Source organism: Mytilus californianus, unplaced genomic scaffold (genome assembly GCF_021869535.1).
Source record: "Mytilus californianus isolate M0D057914Y unplaced genomic scaffold, xbMytCali1.0.p SCAF_2, whole genome shotgun sequence".
Lineage (NCBI taxonomy): Eukaryota > Metazoa > Mollusca > Bivalvia > Mytilida > Mytilidae > Mytilus > Mytilus californianus.
In genome coordinates, this window is record NW_026262668.1 from 61,091,253 (window position 1) to 61,107,106 (window position 15,854).

The 15,854-nt window shown below is 34.5% G+C and overlaps 1 protein-coding gene across 1 annotated transcript in view; it reads left to right on the forward strand.

Annotated features, from left to right (window-relative positions):
* The window catches only part of LOC127729013 (uncharacterized), a 75,100-nt gene that overhangs the window by 11,559 nt on the left and 47,687 nt on the right, over positions 1–15,854 (forward strand). Inside the window, exons 5-10 of the mRNA XM_052236586.1 lie at positions 168–380; positions 2,301–2,439; positions 3,813–3,979; positions 4,579–4,907; positions 5,562–5,780; positions 9,249–9,556. Of these exons, the coding sequence (XP_052092546.1) occupies positions 168–380; positions 2,301–2,439; positions 3,813–3,979; positions 4,579–4,907; positions 5,562–5,780; positions 9,249–9,556 (1,375 nt within the window). The remainder of the gene's footprint in view (positions 1–167; positions 381–2,300; positions 2,440–3,812; positions 3,980–4,578; positions 4,908–5,561; positions 5,781–9,248; positions 9,557–15,854) is intronic.

The window sequence follows — 15,854 nt, forward strand, 5'->3', positions numbered from 1 at the left end:
TTTTATGAATATTTTGATAATATAAAGGATTTTCTTTTACAAGAAAGTTCACGGACACTTCTTTTATAGTAAAACTTAGCCATATAAGTATATAAAAATTATTCAACTTTTTGTTTAAAATTTGAAGTTTTATATGACTTTAATATATATTATATTTTGATTTGTAGGAGATGACACAGTTAATGCTACAAGGAATTGGTTTGGTAACATGACGCTGTCACTGGTTTATGATCGAATCTATGACAGAAGACAAGACCCAAATCTAATGTCTGTGACTGTTGCACCATTATTACTAGAATGGACATTAGATTGCTCTCTTGTGAACAACTGCAGCAATCAAGGACAATGTGTCAGCCCAAACAGATGCAGGTGTTTTTCAGGTAAGGTAGCTATGATGATGTTAGTTCTGATTAGTATCAAAATGGGAAGATGTGGTATGTTTGCCAATAAGACAACAATCCACTAGTGTCCAAAATATGTGGATGTAGGCAACCTAAGGTCACTGTATGGCCTTTAACAATAAGTAAAACTCATATTGTATAGTCAGCTATAAAAAGCCCCGGTAGGACAAAATGTGAAACAATTCAAATAAGAAAAAGCAGTGGTCTGATTTATGACATAACAATCAACGAATAAAACAAATAGGACAGACAGCAACCATTCTCAACAAATGACATACAGGCTCCTGACTTTGGACAGGCACGAAAAGAATGTGGCAGGATAAACATGTTCTTGAACGCTGAACCCTACTCCTAATCTGGGAAAGTGGAGTAGCAACACAATATAAAAACAAACTGTTAGAATCAGTTGCAAATGGATTGACTCATCAGATTTGCACAAAGCACAAAAAACAACTAACATAAAGACAAAAGATACAAAATACCGATCGAAAAGTTCTTTCAGCTACTGAAAGTCAGTTCAAAGCCAATCACAACTAATAAATAAATCATTATCTCCAACACAAATCATCAATTAGTACACATCCAATGTATAAGTACTCAGTCTCAGAAAAGTATGACATCGTGCAATGACAATATATAAGCACATTATATTGATGGACATTGTAATAATGATGTAGGATCATGAGTATGGTTTTTGTTATCAAAAACAAAATAAATGTTAGTATCGATAAACGCAGTGTTCAAAGATCTTACTACAAAAACAAATTGACAACCTTAAAAAATACGTTTATTCAAAGGATCAATGAATGTACATGGCTCCTTTTTGAATTAACAGGCTGTATAAACGACATCACCATGAAACAATATTCTTATGAGAATGGATCGATTCTAGTATGTTATAAAAGATTGTTATTTCTTGTTTGGAAATGTGTTTGCGTTATAGGTGTATGGTACCGCAAAAAGAAAACAATTATCATATTGGCTAAAAGAAATATATGTTTTTAAACATTCCCTGGGCATGAAGAATTGAGTAGGTTCAAGAGGAGATATTCACATGAGAAGGTTCTCACTGTTTGTGACAGTTTTTTGTGCAAGTCAAATTTGTTTGAGAACTTTTTTATGGGCTCAAAGAAAGACAATCGAGATGTTTGGTTGCTTTTAATTACAATTTACATCAACAGAGTAGCACAGGTGGAGCTTTTAATTAGATATGTATAGTTTGATTATAGTTGAGAGTTTAACCTATGTCATGAATGAATATTAACAGTAGGTCTTCAAGTCTGGTACAAATACTGATCTTTTAATGGCCAAAAGATGAATCATTTGATTCTGTCATAACCGAATATTATAGAATTATAAGCTCCGCCCACCTAATTAATTACCATATTGTTTTAATTGCCTACATGTACTTTGTGCAAACTGTTATGCTTTAAACGCATATTTTATAATTTTGAAAAGAGAGTATTTGACAGTATATCTTGTAAATATGTATAATTCATTTATATACATAACAACATATTATTATTTTTAGTATGATACGCATGTATATAATAATAATTGCAATTTGATAAATATTTTTCGAGCTAATAGCTTTGAAATTTTATAAATATTTTACGAGCTATTTATATCGAAATGCCAACTTTAGCTATATGACGTATAATTGATTTCATATGGAATGATACTGATTTTAGCTCACTCGACAATTTCTGCCAAAGTTTGTAACAACATATACTTTTTCATTTTAATAAATGAGAAATATATTAGTAAAGCTTCACTGATACATGCAAAATGTGAAGGTCACTAGCTTTTATTTAAAATAAATTAAAAAAACAAACATCACTCAATTCTTTATTGATTAATCAGATTTGACTCTTTTCAAACTGATATCATATTTTGAAGGTTGGATAGGAAAAAACTGTACTGAGTATGACTGTTCCGATGTAAATCATTGTTATGGAAATGGACAATGTGTTGGACCAAACAAATGTGATTGTCATTCAGGCTGGGAAGGTGATACATGCATTGTAGCTTTATGTATGTAAGTATCTGTCATTACTGGCAATGGAAAAGTTGTTATTAATTAAAAAGTAAAATAACAAAAATACCAAACTTCAAGGAAAATTTAAAACGGAAAGTCCCTTATCAAATGTCAAAATCAAAAGCTCAAACACATCAAGCGAATGGAAAACAACTGTCATATTCATGACTTGGTACAGGCATTTCCTTATGTAGAAAATGGTGGATACAATAATTTATGTGAATCAAAGTTTTATTTGATCAGGATTTAATATTAAATGCATACTTTGCAATTTTGTGAAAGACTCCTTCATTGTAGGTGAATTTTCTCAGTAATGCCTTTATATGTTGTTTCTTTTATTTAAAAACATACACCCAGTTACCACAAATTGGTTTTTTATTTAAGAATTATGGTTATTAGATATAAGAAGATGTGGTATGAAGGCCAATAAGACAACTCTCCATCCAAGTCACAATTTGTAAAAGTAAACCATTATAGGTCAAAGTACGGCCTTCAACACGGAGCCTTGGCTCACACCGAACATCAAGCTATAAAGGTCCCCAAAATGACTAGTGTAAAACAATTCAAACAGGAAAACCAACGGTCTAATCTATATAAAAAACGAGAAACGAGAAACACATATGAACCACATCAACAAACGACAAACACTGAACATCATTTTGGCAAAAACAGTATTATATCATAGGGCTCCAGCAGGGTTACCCCTTAGGCCGCAAGGTCGCTGTAAAAAATTTCTCAGGTTACCATGTCACTTTTAAGCAAATTTAAGTAAGTCTTTTAAGTAAAGTTTTGAACATTTTTAAAGATCACAGATCGTTCACAATGAGACGTCAGATCGCAAGGTCATCCTCCTAGCTCTCAAGGTAGCAGGTCAGATTTGATCATGTTGGAGCCACTACCATTTAAAATCAGAAAAACATTTCAGAAAGGACCATAAATAAACAAATTCCTAGATTGTCATCAACCAACCCAATTTTAATGGCTATTTTTAATATTTTGCTAGACGTTTTCAAAAATATTGATAAAAAAACCAAAAGAACTCCTCAATTAAGAAAAAAGTTAGGACAGATTCTAGATTTTTTTTTATAATCATGATAATGGCCAAATGTAAATAAAGCTGTGAATTCATGAAACAATTGACTGTGACTTCATTAAAACATGTCTTTAACACGGCAACAACTAAATTACAGGCTCCTGACTTGTGACAGGCCCACAAAGAATATGGGGGGGCTACACATTTTTTAAAGAAAAACAGAAACATATAAAAGATATTTTTCATAAATGTACACACATTTTGTTAACCATTAAATCAATAGTAGTTTTTAAAAGCTTATACGCACATATTTCCTATCGTTTTATTTTATCCCTCATAGTGATGTTAAGAATTGTAGTGGGCATGGGATATGTCTGAGACCAGGAGTGTGCAAATGTGCATCAAAGTTTAATGGTGAAGACTGTAGTCAGTGTGTTCCATTACACTGGGGACCTTTCTGTAGTCAATGTCCAGATTGTCAACATGGAACTTGCAATCTTACAACAGGTATATATTATATCACATGTAATTCTGTTGCTTATTAATTTTACATGGCACATTTTTGTTTATTTCATTAACATTTCATTCTGTCTTCATCTAAAGTAATTCCTATGTTTAGCTGCTAGACATGTATAATTCTGTAAAGAGTAATCAAAAGTTTTGCAATATTTGAAGCGAAGAGAACATGTCTAACATTTTTTTTTTAAATATTAACCAATAATAGGTTATCAGTTACGGCATATTATAAAATGTATTTTAAAACTATTTACTGTCAAATTTCTTCTTGACACATCAACAATTGGAGCTTTGATTGTCCTCCGAAAACCTTCATGGTATGCCGTGCGATCAAATATTTATAAATTAGAAATCTGATAATCTGTACTTTTATTCATATTTATCTATACTTAAAACAAAGAAAGGTTGATTGTTAGTTTGCTTAAATGACAGTTAAAGTAAAAAGAAGTCTTAAATTTGAATTTAAAAGTGTCTCATTGGTTGTATGTACGCAGAGAATGAGATTGAGGCAGATGAATGTTTGTCCTCACCCTCTTATAAACATTAGTTGAATATAAGTGGTAACTGGCTGATAAAATAGTTATTAACAGGTATGTGTGATTGTATTGGTGTCAACTGGTCAGGCTACTTGTGTGACAAGTGCAGTGAGACTTACTATGGTCCTGACTGTCTCCCCTTGATAATGGTTTTACAAGTAGTACCCAATCAAGGATCAGACAAAGGAGGTACAGTGGTTCATGTATTGGGACACAATTTCCCGGACTTGATAGGGCATATGTACATTTGTAAATTTGGTTCAGAGAGAGTCAATGGAACATGGAAAGCTTGGAACCATGTCGCGTGTACTGCACCACAGCATGAAGGAGGAAGCGTATTCCTTGAAGTATCACCTAATGGTACAGATTTTACGAATAATAAGGTAAAACATTTTGTTGATTGATATTTAATTGAATATCAAGAATAGTAGGTCCGAAAACAGTGGATATCATCTTTTATATTTTCGTTGTCTACAAATATTGTTCTTGGTGAGGATTGTGTGTTTGTAATACTTGCAACATTTTTTCATATACATGCCCAATTTATTTCTTCACTTTTTATGAATAAAATAATTTTAGGGTGATGAAATTACACTTACAAGTTTTGGTCAAGAATCTAAAGTAGTGATTTGCTCGGTTTGAAAAAGATTTAAAAAAATGAGTATGCTTGAAGCTGTCAAACTGAATTCAAGAACCATTGAACATAAAATTATCTTTATTTTTAGTTAGGACCTTTGAAATTGTCCCAAAAGTAGTACAGTATACTGTAAAAATCTAATTTTTAATCTCAAAATAGCGTATGAGCTAACTACCACCGCATTTTTCTCACGAATTACAAATCCAGGGTTTTCTGAAATTTCGAATCCAGAATTATTTCAGTATGCTATACGCTGTGACCCATTTTCACATCAATTGCTCATTAACTTCCTGTTTATCGAATACTTGTAGTGGGAGTATCATTAGTGAACAATAGCTCACTGTTCAACATTTCATTATTTGAATGTCATCCTCTTATGCAGATATTTCATACATTGCAGATAATGTTTACATATTATGCAACATGCCCACAAGGAGCTTGTGGACGTCACCTAGAGCCTCCTAGAGGTCAGTGTTTGTTTGGTGGATGTTCTTGTAACTTGCCATGGACGGGAGATGGATGTACAATAGAACTGTTAGCTCCAAAGATAATGCCACAAGAAGAATCTCAGTATGTTGTGGAAGGAACTAAATACCAGTATGGTTTGAACTTGACTCAGGTTTGTTATTAAAGAATTTGATAGAATGTTGTTATTGCCTGATTTATTTTGTTCTGAAATAAGCCTTCATAACATTAACAGTACCAATTTATCTGCACCAGATGAGACCCTTACAATGAATCAGGGCTATCCAAGAAAGAGATACATTCCTTAATTGCGGTGATTACATCCCTTCAGTTAGATAATTAGTTTACTAAATAGAGATTGTATTACGTGCATTGGCCTTGAGCTCCAGAACCTTTTTTAGAGGATAGGAAAATGTTCTTAGCTGTGGATTAAATTTAGAACTATTGACTTAATTTGATTATGTGTATGATGCTCAATGTTTGGTTTTCTTAGTAATGTTTTGAGGAATAGTGTTTGCCTGTTTGTTTTATTAGAATCCCACATGGATAGTTTTACTTTTGTCGTCAGTCTGTCTGTCTGGCAACATTTATCGTGTATGCATAAAAGAACAAGACTTAGTAGGAAGCGGATGAAAGTTTGTATTATTGTTGTGCATAAGATGTAGATGTCCTTTTTGTGAAAATTTTAATATTAGTTTGGGGAAATAGATATATTTTTGTGAATGCAAAATCTCTAAAAGTTTGAGAAGAAGTGGAACACAATTCTAAGCAATTGTATATGTGCATACTATTTTTGAAAATATAAAAAAGTAGTGTTAATAAGTGTCTCTGGAGGAGTTTTGTCTCATTGGCAGTTATACCACATCTTCTTATTTTTATATTAATAATTTTATTTATGTTAAAAACCAAAACAATCGATGCACTTCTCAATCTACCCTTTGTGGTAGGGTGAGCAGCTAAGACATATGGCATCCCCATTTTTCATTAACTTGAATTAAAAAAATGCCTTACCATATATTTTTGACAAATATAGAACTATAGTATGGCAAGCCGTTCTCGTCAAAACTATGTTTTAACCATTTTTTCGAAAAAATTACACACTGAAAATTAAAAAAAAAAACACTGAGATTTAAGAACCTAAAATAACACACTGAGAAATCAAAATTACATACTGAGATTTAAAAAAATAAAAAACACGCACTGAGAATTTAAAATTACACACTGAGATTTTTAGAAGACACACTGAGATGAAATAAATTGAAAAACACACACTGAGAATTGTTATTTACACAATGAAATTTCAAAAATACACACTGAGATTAATATGCAAATTACTAATGGATATTCATGAGATGAATTGAAGCTAATTCTCTCTGTTGACCTTGTAGAATGCATCATATTACATCAGTCAAACACGTTCACGACACCCATAATTGAAATATTCAAAATTCCTTATAACCATTTTCTACATTAAAACCATTGTCATCTACTTACCAAGCAAGAACACCCAATCTTATGTAGGAATAAATAATAGAAGCTTTAGGGTAAAAACTGCAGAAGGAGAAGGATAGTAATTGTTTGAAATTTCAAACAATCGTTTACTGCTTCTCGATATTGAAATTTCAAACAATCGTTTACTGCTTCTTGATATTGAAATTTCAAACAATCGTTTACTGCTTCTCGATATTGAAATTTCAAACAATCGTTTACTGCTTCTCGAAATTGAAATTTCAAACAATCATTTACTGCTTCTCGATATTGAAATTTCAAACAATCGTTTACTGCTTCTCGATATACTTGCAGCATTGTTGAGGGTCTTATTTTTTTGGAATGCGGGATCATCAGCAAAACTTTCTTCTATTTCTGAAAATTTCGAAAAGCTTTCAAACAGCTGGCAATGCAAACAGAATGGCAAACACTTACTGACCTAATGAAAATCATATTTTATTTACATTATCCATTTTGAGTTGACCCACAATGAATTGTAATAATCATGCTTAGTTAGTATTTACAATCAATTTATTCTGAAAGAAAGAAACATATAAGAAAGAAACGCTATATTTTAGCAAGAACGACATCGATAATGCTATTTTCACAACCAGATAATCTTATACTCTGATTATGATTAGCAATGCACTGAATAATACAGTTCCTTTTCCCCGAAGTTATTGCTGGAGGTTCAATGAATCAAATTCACCATGAAGATGGCGATAAAAGCACATGTACATGTATGGCATTAAAAAGATTTTTATCCACTTTTACATTTTTCGATTACAGAAATTTGGCAAATGAAGCATTATTGCCAAAATCATTTGATTCTACTACTTTTTTGTCACCGAGTGAGCATATTTAACAGGAATGCCTAATATTTTCCGGTTTAATACCGTTCTATACCAATTTGGAGTAGAAAATAAATTTCTCCATATAAAAACAAAAATTTTAGATTCTCTATGAAGGATTTAAATAGTAAAAACAATTCTTGATGAGATGGGATGTTTTTGTTCTATGCAAATAAGTATTGTTTTTTTTTCAAAAGGGTGCAAATCAATCACAGAAAATATTATCAAAACAACTGAAATAATGAAAGGTGTTGAAAATAGGGTGTTTTGTCAAAGGGGGAAACGTTTACCTCCTTCGCAGGTAACAGGATCGGGGAAATTGGATTTTATTTACAAAAAAAGAGAAGTCCCCCTCCTAGAATAGAGGCAAAATATACCAAAGGGACATTCAAACTCATACGTCGAAAATAAAGTGACAACCCCATGGCAAAAAAAGTACACAAAACAAATCAAATAAAACTAAAGATTGAGCAACACGAACCCCACTAAAAACCGGATGTGATCTCAGGTGTTCCTTCAATATAAACAGATCCTTCTCCGCATGTGTAGAACTGGTGTGTTGGCAGGTATGCTTTAACAATAAGTCTTATAAGCCAAAGAAACGAATTTGAAGGACAAGTTCATAATTTGTTAGTTTTATAAGCAATACTACTTTCTAAAACTGGATGTGAAACACCAACTTTTTAAAATCATTCCTACTTGCTGAATCAAACTTCAATCATAAGACTCTATATAATCATCTGTGATGAAATCAGTAGATTTAAGATAGCCATATAGCTGCTGTGAAAGTTTTTTAGAAATGACAATATTCCGTTCTTTGAAATCCAAAACTTCATTTCAAACCTTTGATCGAACTGAGAAGTATACATTATTATTAAGAAGGATCCAACGGAAACTTATCCTCGAGGAATGGAAATTTGCCCTGTTTATCAATTATTTTGATATGGGTATTATTATTTAAAAAATATAATATCAAAGTTTAAAAAAGGAGATTATCAATCAACGTTTGATTTTTAAAGGCTTTTGAGAGTTTCGTATTTTTACGTTATCCCATCAAATTGTGTAACTGTTTTGATATCTTTAAATTAACCTTTCCAAAATGTTCAGATTTTTCCATCTGGTGTAATGGTCTAAATAATGCGCTTGTTATTTGTTGTTGTTTTTTTGTTGTTTTTTTTGTTGTTTTTTTTTAGGAGGGTGGGGGGGGGGGGGGGTCATATAATGAAGTCATTGTACAATTCTTTATTATTATAATCTATGATATTTTTTTTAATCTTGTACAGGGAAGTTTACCTGTAATTTGGGCTCTTAATCAGTATCCTGTTGGTATGACTATTGATGAAAGAACTGGACATGTGCAATGGGGTTTTACAATATCTACTCTGACACACCATATGATCACTGCTACAGTAACCAATATCATAGGAAAAGATGTTGTGTCATGGCAGTTATTAGTGTCTATTTCCTATTCAGCCTCCGTTACAAAAATAGAACCAGAAGGAATATTACCAGTGCCTACCACTGTTACAATAATGGGAAAGGTGACTTTCAACAATTTAGTACAACCAAAAGTTGTTCCAGTTGATGTAAGGTATGTAAAAGTATATTATAATTGCATTGTGCATTCTCATAATGTTTTATACGCTCCATAATATTTTCTAAAATTTTGATAATGCACCAATACTATTACTTAATTATAAATATCAGTCATGAGAAAAAAACATATTATGCCCAGCCTATGATAGTGATGTAAACAATTACGGGTTTTAAGGCTAGTTTATCCACGGTCAAAGTTGTATGCCTATGTAATACAACATTTCCCATTTCTCTTGAATAAATAATAAGTTTTAAGTTAGTGGGAAATTTTATGTTTTATGCTGACCAAATGAATATTTGTTTTATGGAATATATATGAAGTCACGTTTGCTTTACGGACTATACATGTAGTCATATTTGCTTTATGCAATTTACCTGAAGTCATGGGTGTTTTATGGAATATATATGAAGCATGTTTGCGTTATGGCATATTCATAAAAGTCATATCTGATTTAAGGAATTTACATGAATTCATAATTGATTTATGGAATATACGTGAATGCATGTCTGCTTTATATAATATACATGAAGCCATGTTTGCTTTATGTAATATTCTAAAAGTCAAGTTTGATTCTTGTAATATTCTAAAAGTCAAGTTTTATTTATGTAATATTCTAAAAGTCAAGTTTTATTTATGTAATATTCTGAAAGTCAAGTTTTATTTATGTAATATTCTGAAAGTCAAGTTTGATTTATGTAATATTCTAAAAGTCAAGTTTGATTTATTGAATATACATGAAGTCATACTTTATTTAAGGAATGAACACGAAGTCATGTTCACTGCATGAAAGCATGCGTTTACTAAAATTTATTTTTTCAATAAATTCCTTTCTACTTAAGTTTAGAAATATACTTAAAATTTAAGGCAAATTCTACTACAAGTTTGTCGGAAATTACTGAATTACTTAGATCTGAAAATTAATTCACATTAAAGTGAATTTACAATACAATATATTTCAAGTTTATCAGAATTTATTGAATGTTTTACAGTTGGAATTTAATAACGAATAACGCGAATCTAAAATATTTTCTACTTCTAACTTAAGAGAATTTTTTCTGTTATGTTTATTTGCAATTAAAGTCTAATTAGATCACATTTAACCCCATCTGTAATGAGATTTATTGTTTATAGTACACATAAAGTTAGGAGAAGTTTAAAGGAAATTAGTTTAAGATAATACTTAATTTCATATAAAAACCAGTTTCTAATTACGTTTGAAAAAATATATATGTTTGAGAAAGTATAATATTTCTACCCAAATTTTAAAAAAATATAGCATTAATTTTGTACTCCGGTTATTCTAATCTTTTTTTTCATTGTTCACTGAATTATCCGATTACGAGGAAAGTTACTATGACATGACTTTTTGTATGATGTTTAATATACCTTTGAGTAGTATGATCTGAGACTTCAGTGTTGTACAGTATATTAGTCTCAGGTTTGATTTATCGGCTAATGAATCATTTATTAAAGAAAACATTTTTTTTTGTCAGATTTCAAGAAGTTGATCATAATTCTTTACTCCCTTATCCATCTTAATATAATTTCTTTTACATTCAAATTCCTATTTTCCTCGTACATAATTTAACACTCTCGAGGGTTATCAAGAAATTAGGTTTTTAGTTTTCTCAATTGAATTGTTTCATAGTTTTCAAGTCGGGGCCTTTTGTAGCCGTCTATACGGTATTGGTTTTTCTCATTGTTGAAGGCCGTACGGTTGCCTATAATTGTTTAAATCCACTTCATTTGAACGTTGGTGGATAGTTGTTCATCGGCAATTATACCACATCTCCTTATTTTATATACATCAAATATTCTGTATTATTCTATTAAACTGTTTAATCAGGTATTTATCATTCGTACATTCGTTATTATTTGTATTGTTTATATTCATTTGCATTATCTATATAGTTAAGGTTTTTACTTTTTCCAATAAAGTTATTATATATTGTAAATGTTTAGCATACATCTACAACTAGACATTGTACTGAGTTTTTCCATTATGGATCCTAAATTGTATCTTTATGCTCGTACAGTTTACCTCCCTTTGATTGCAAAAGATGTGTTCAGGGGGAACTAACTGCGCTGCGTTTACAGCGACTTTTTAGTTGGTTATTCTTAAATATTAACTATTACCTAATTGGTTTATTTCCCGTTTTCATCTTTCTGTTTACGAGCACAACAACGCCAGCACATACAAGATTTTGTTATATGATCAAGGTTAAAACAAATTAAAAAGATGTACAATACCTAAAAATGTTAAAGGAAAAGGCTATTTTCTAAGCAAATCATATATCTATTTATTTATGTAAATTAATAATACAATTGGAACAGTCTGGCCAATCCTTATTATAAGAAGCAGAAGAAAATTGAAAATATGAAGCAAAAACTACGAGATGAAGAAATGCGTTCTTTTTTTATTTTCGATATCTTATTTTATTCCTGTCGTATCTGCTAATACATTTACTGTAATTGCAAACAGATTTCCTTATGAGTAGTGTCAATAGGCCGATTCTGCGGCACTTGCCTTTTTAAGCACAGATTCAGCATAGGAACCCCAACCCCAAACATAAAATGCAAACGCAATACGTTTCAATTAGTCTAAGGGTAAAAACAAGAATGTCTTTCAGTTTAGCACAAAACCCAAACACCTTAGAAGGATGTAATCCTAGGGTAGAAACAAAATATGGCTTTCGTACAAAAGATGGAGAAACTCAGAAGTCCACAAATCGTAGACAACGATTTTATGAACGATAATGTTTTCGAGGAAAAGGCAAAGGATCAGAGCCTGGAAACCCTGAAATGGAAGGAACTCTCAACCGGTGTGATCTATAAAATCCTGGAAGTGGTGGAAGTAGATGGTAAGTTTGGAAAGAGTAAGATCCTCACCTTGAAAAACAGAGAAGGAGAAACGAATAGGGTGTGGGCCTGCAGTGGACTGAACAGAGAGACAGGACCCATGGTAGGAGCCTTCGTGAGAAGTACAGGCTTTAAAGTCAGCAAAAAGACCAAGCAGGAGTACTTCTCTTACGACCTTGTGAGAAATTAAGTCCAAAAAAAAAATAATGGGCCGGGTGGGGTACAAAAATTTTTTCCGATCCGACATTTCTGCCGGATTGGAAAAGTTTTTTTTTATGCTTGAAACGGAGCACATCATGAAGTGAAGCGGAATGGAGCACATCGTGAAACGATGTGTGGAGTGAAGTGTAACGGAATGATGTGTGACGTTTTTTACGGCGCATGCGCATTAAGGTCCTCACTAAAAGTGGTGGAAGGTTGTCGGAGCTTATCTTTTTCATCGTAGTAGTTTTTGAGGCAGGTGGTGATTTTCCCAAACTCAGCATCATCAATTTGTTCATCATCAGCCAAAGCAGTACTAATACATTGTTCAACCAAAAATTTTGTGGACTGTGCCAATTGCAAGGTGTCGCGGTGTTTTTTCTTCTTTTTCATGATACGCCTTGAGATTAGTGTGAGTACCATCACGCCAGTGGCACTCAAGCACGCAAGGGATCCTAGGGGAAGGGAGGCTATAATACCTATACCGGTCAAAGCTGAACCCATGGTGCAGCTGGTTAACACCAAACTGCCCACAGAACAAACACCCAGTGCTACAGATACAACTTTGTCCAGACGTTTGTAGATCTTCAAGGTATGTTGATACTTATGTATATCCGCGTTGAGTTGATCTTCCATACATTCGACTCTGGTCTGTCGGTATCCAGAATCTAAATCATCCATTTATTTATAGGAGCATACCGAGGAGGGGAATATTTTTGAAGGGGCTGTTAGCACCTAAGATCAGACCAGCTCCGTCGTGGAATTGCTGACCACGCTTCAAGTAGAGTCCATCACCATAGGTGATCCGGGCGTTTGAAGGTTTGAGGTAGAGACCGTTGCCACTAGGTTTCACGGTGCAAACGCATCCACCACGTTTCAGGTACAATCCAGACCCTAAGGCCTTGTTGACGGCTACACCACCAAGACCACTCAAGGCTCCAACACCCAAGGCGGGTAGAATGGTTTTTGCTAACATGGGGAGTGCCCTCATTGCCAGCCCCGCCAACATGGGTAGAAAACCACCCACCTTCTGCATGTTTTCCTTCAATTGGGTCGCACTCAACTCTAGGACCATACCACCAGTACCCTTTTGTAGGAGCTTGGCGATCTTTTGAACCTGGCGGGTGGTGAGCCACATCTTGTGTTCGCCTTGCAGGTTTGCGTGGGACAAACGAATGGAGACCGGACAACCTTTCTTAGCCGCCCGTTGTAGTTTATCAGCTTGACCTTTTGTCAAACTCAAACCATGTTCTTGATAAGTCATTTATTTATACCTCACGAAGATGAAAGCGGATGGTGAGATGTTCACCCCTGAAATCGATGGGCCTACCATCTTGATCGGTGAGATACGTTTGCATGCGATTGATGGTTCGCAAGGTCACCGGCAAGTATACTAGATTCTTTGGGGTTTGAATGATCTTCATACCAGGACCGTCTGCGGGAAAGAAGTTGTAGATGGTAGACTGCTGTGTACCATTCACATAACTTCCATGGATGATATCACTATTCACCAGAATGCTGTTGATGCTGATGATATTTACAATATGTTCCCCTTCCGTATAGCCGTTTGTGATCATATCGAATGTGTAAATCTGCCGCTCGAATCCCAAGACGGCGTTGATGCTATTGACAACGTTGAAGTCTACTTGATAGTGTCTGGCGAGGGTCAGCGTTGCTCTTAGGGTCGCCCGGTTGGCATCGATGATGATCTTCGTTTTGTGTTTGTTGAGCCGTAGCCGCCGCTGGATCTCATTGTTGATGTCTTCGATGTCATAGGAACCTGTGCTTAGTGCGATGGGAAACCAGTTGGCACCATCGTCGGGGGAGTAGCGGAAGGAATTGTTACCTGTATGAATGTTGGGGATGGAGTTATAGGTTTCCAGGTTTACTAATGCCATTTCGTAGGTCTTAGATTCCTTGAGTTGTAGTGGGGGGTTGAACCGGGTAAGGATTTGGTTATCGTTTCCAGAGACGATGAAGGAAAACCCATGCTTTGGGTCGGTATTATCGACAATTTGCTGCAACAATGTGTTGTCCATTTATTTATGGTAGACCATTGTCACATATTTTTGCTTCCACTCTTCGATACCGTCATACTGCTCCTTGAGTTGTTTACTAGCCTTCACAATGATCGCATAGACTTCGGCGGGGTGACTGGCAAAGAGGAGTTGTAGGTGAATTTTATCCATTTACTTTTAGTACACAACGTTCATCTTTTGACCATCGGATTCAAACTGTAGGATTCTGTCGGAAATGACAAGTGCAAACGCCTCGGTGTTGGCTGGAACATTACGGGCGAATTCGGCTCTGATCTGAATATCCACCGTGGATTCTTTGAAACGCTCAGACTGATGACTCACATCAATCACAAACAAGGGGTACAAGTCGATGAAATCGGAGGGATTAATCCAACCATTACTGAGGAGACTGTCCATGTTATGGAATTTCTTTCTGAAGTCGGAGGCCTCTTTGAACACTCTGGCGATCCTATTTTCGTTGAAAGCTGCATTATAGTCGACTGCTGGATAACGTTCAGCGTTGAGGGTGACATGGATATTTCGCAATCGACAGTGATCGAACACGGCAGCATTATGGGTTTGGTCACCACTTTTGTTGGTTTGGAAGACAACAATGATATATCTAGGCTTTACGCGACCACTCTTGGCAGCTAGGCGCCAGTTAAACTGTGAGGCTTGGGGAACGGCTATGGAATCACACTGTCTCATGCGAAATCCACAGTGGATCTTGGATTTACTTTGGATGGTTTTGTACAGTTGCATCTTATTTTCGTCTGAGGGGGTGATGTGAGGGACGAACCACGATAGTTTACTCAGGACGATCTTTGCCGGATCGTTGACGGCAGCTGCTCTCAAAATGGCATTAGCATTTGAATCGCGAACGAGTGAGAGTTCGTGTCTGAACCCGTACACTATTTTGTTGTAATCATCTGCGAATCCAAAAATATGTTTTAGGGGGATGGCAAACGAAAACGATCCTTTGTTGGTGGGCTTGGTGATAATGTATCCATGGCGGGCTGCAAATCCAGTGTTCTCAGCCTCAGCATCGGCGGAAGAATCCTTATACCACAGTTGGTTGAGACCCTGCGATTTGGAGAAGTCGTCGGGGTAGGTTAACATTCCAAGCAGAGTGGTGGCGATGCCGGGGTCGTTAATATGTTCGATCTGCTGACCGGAAAGCCTGTAACTGATGCTCTTGAAGAGATACATGATAC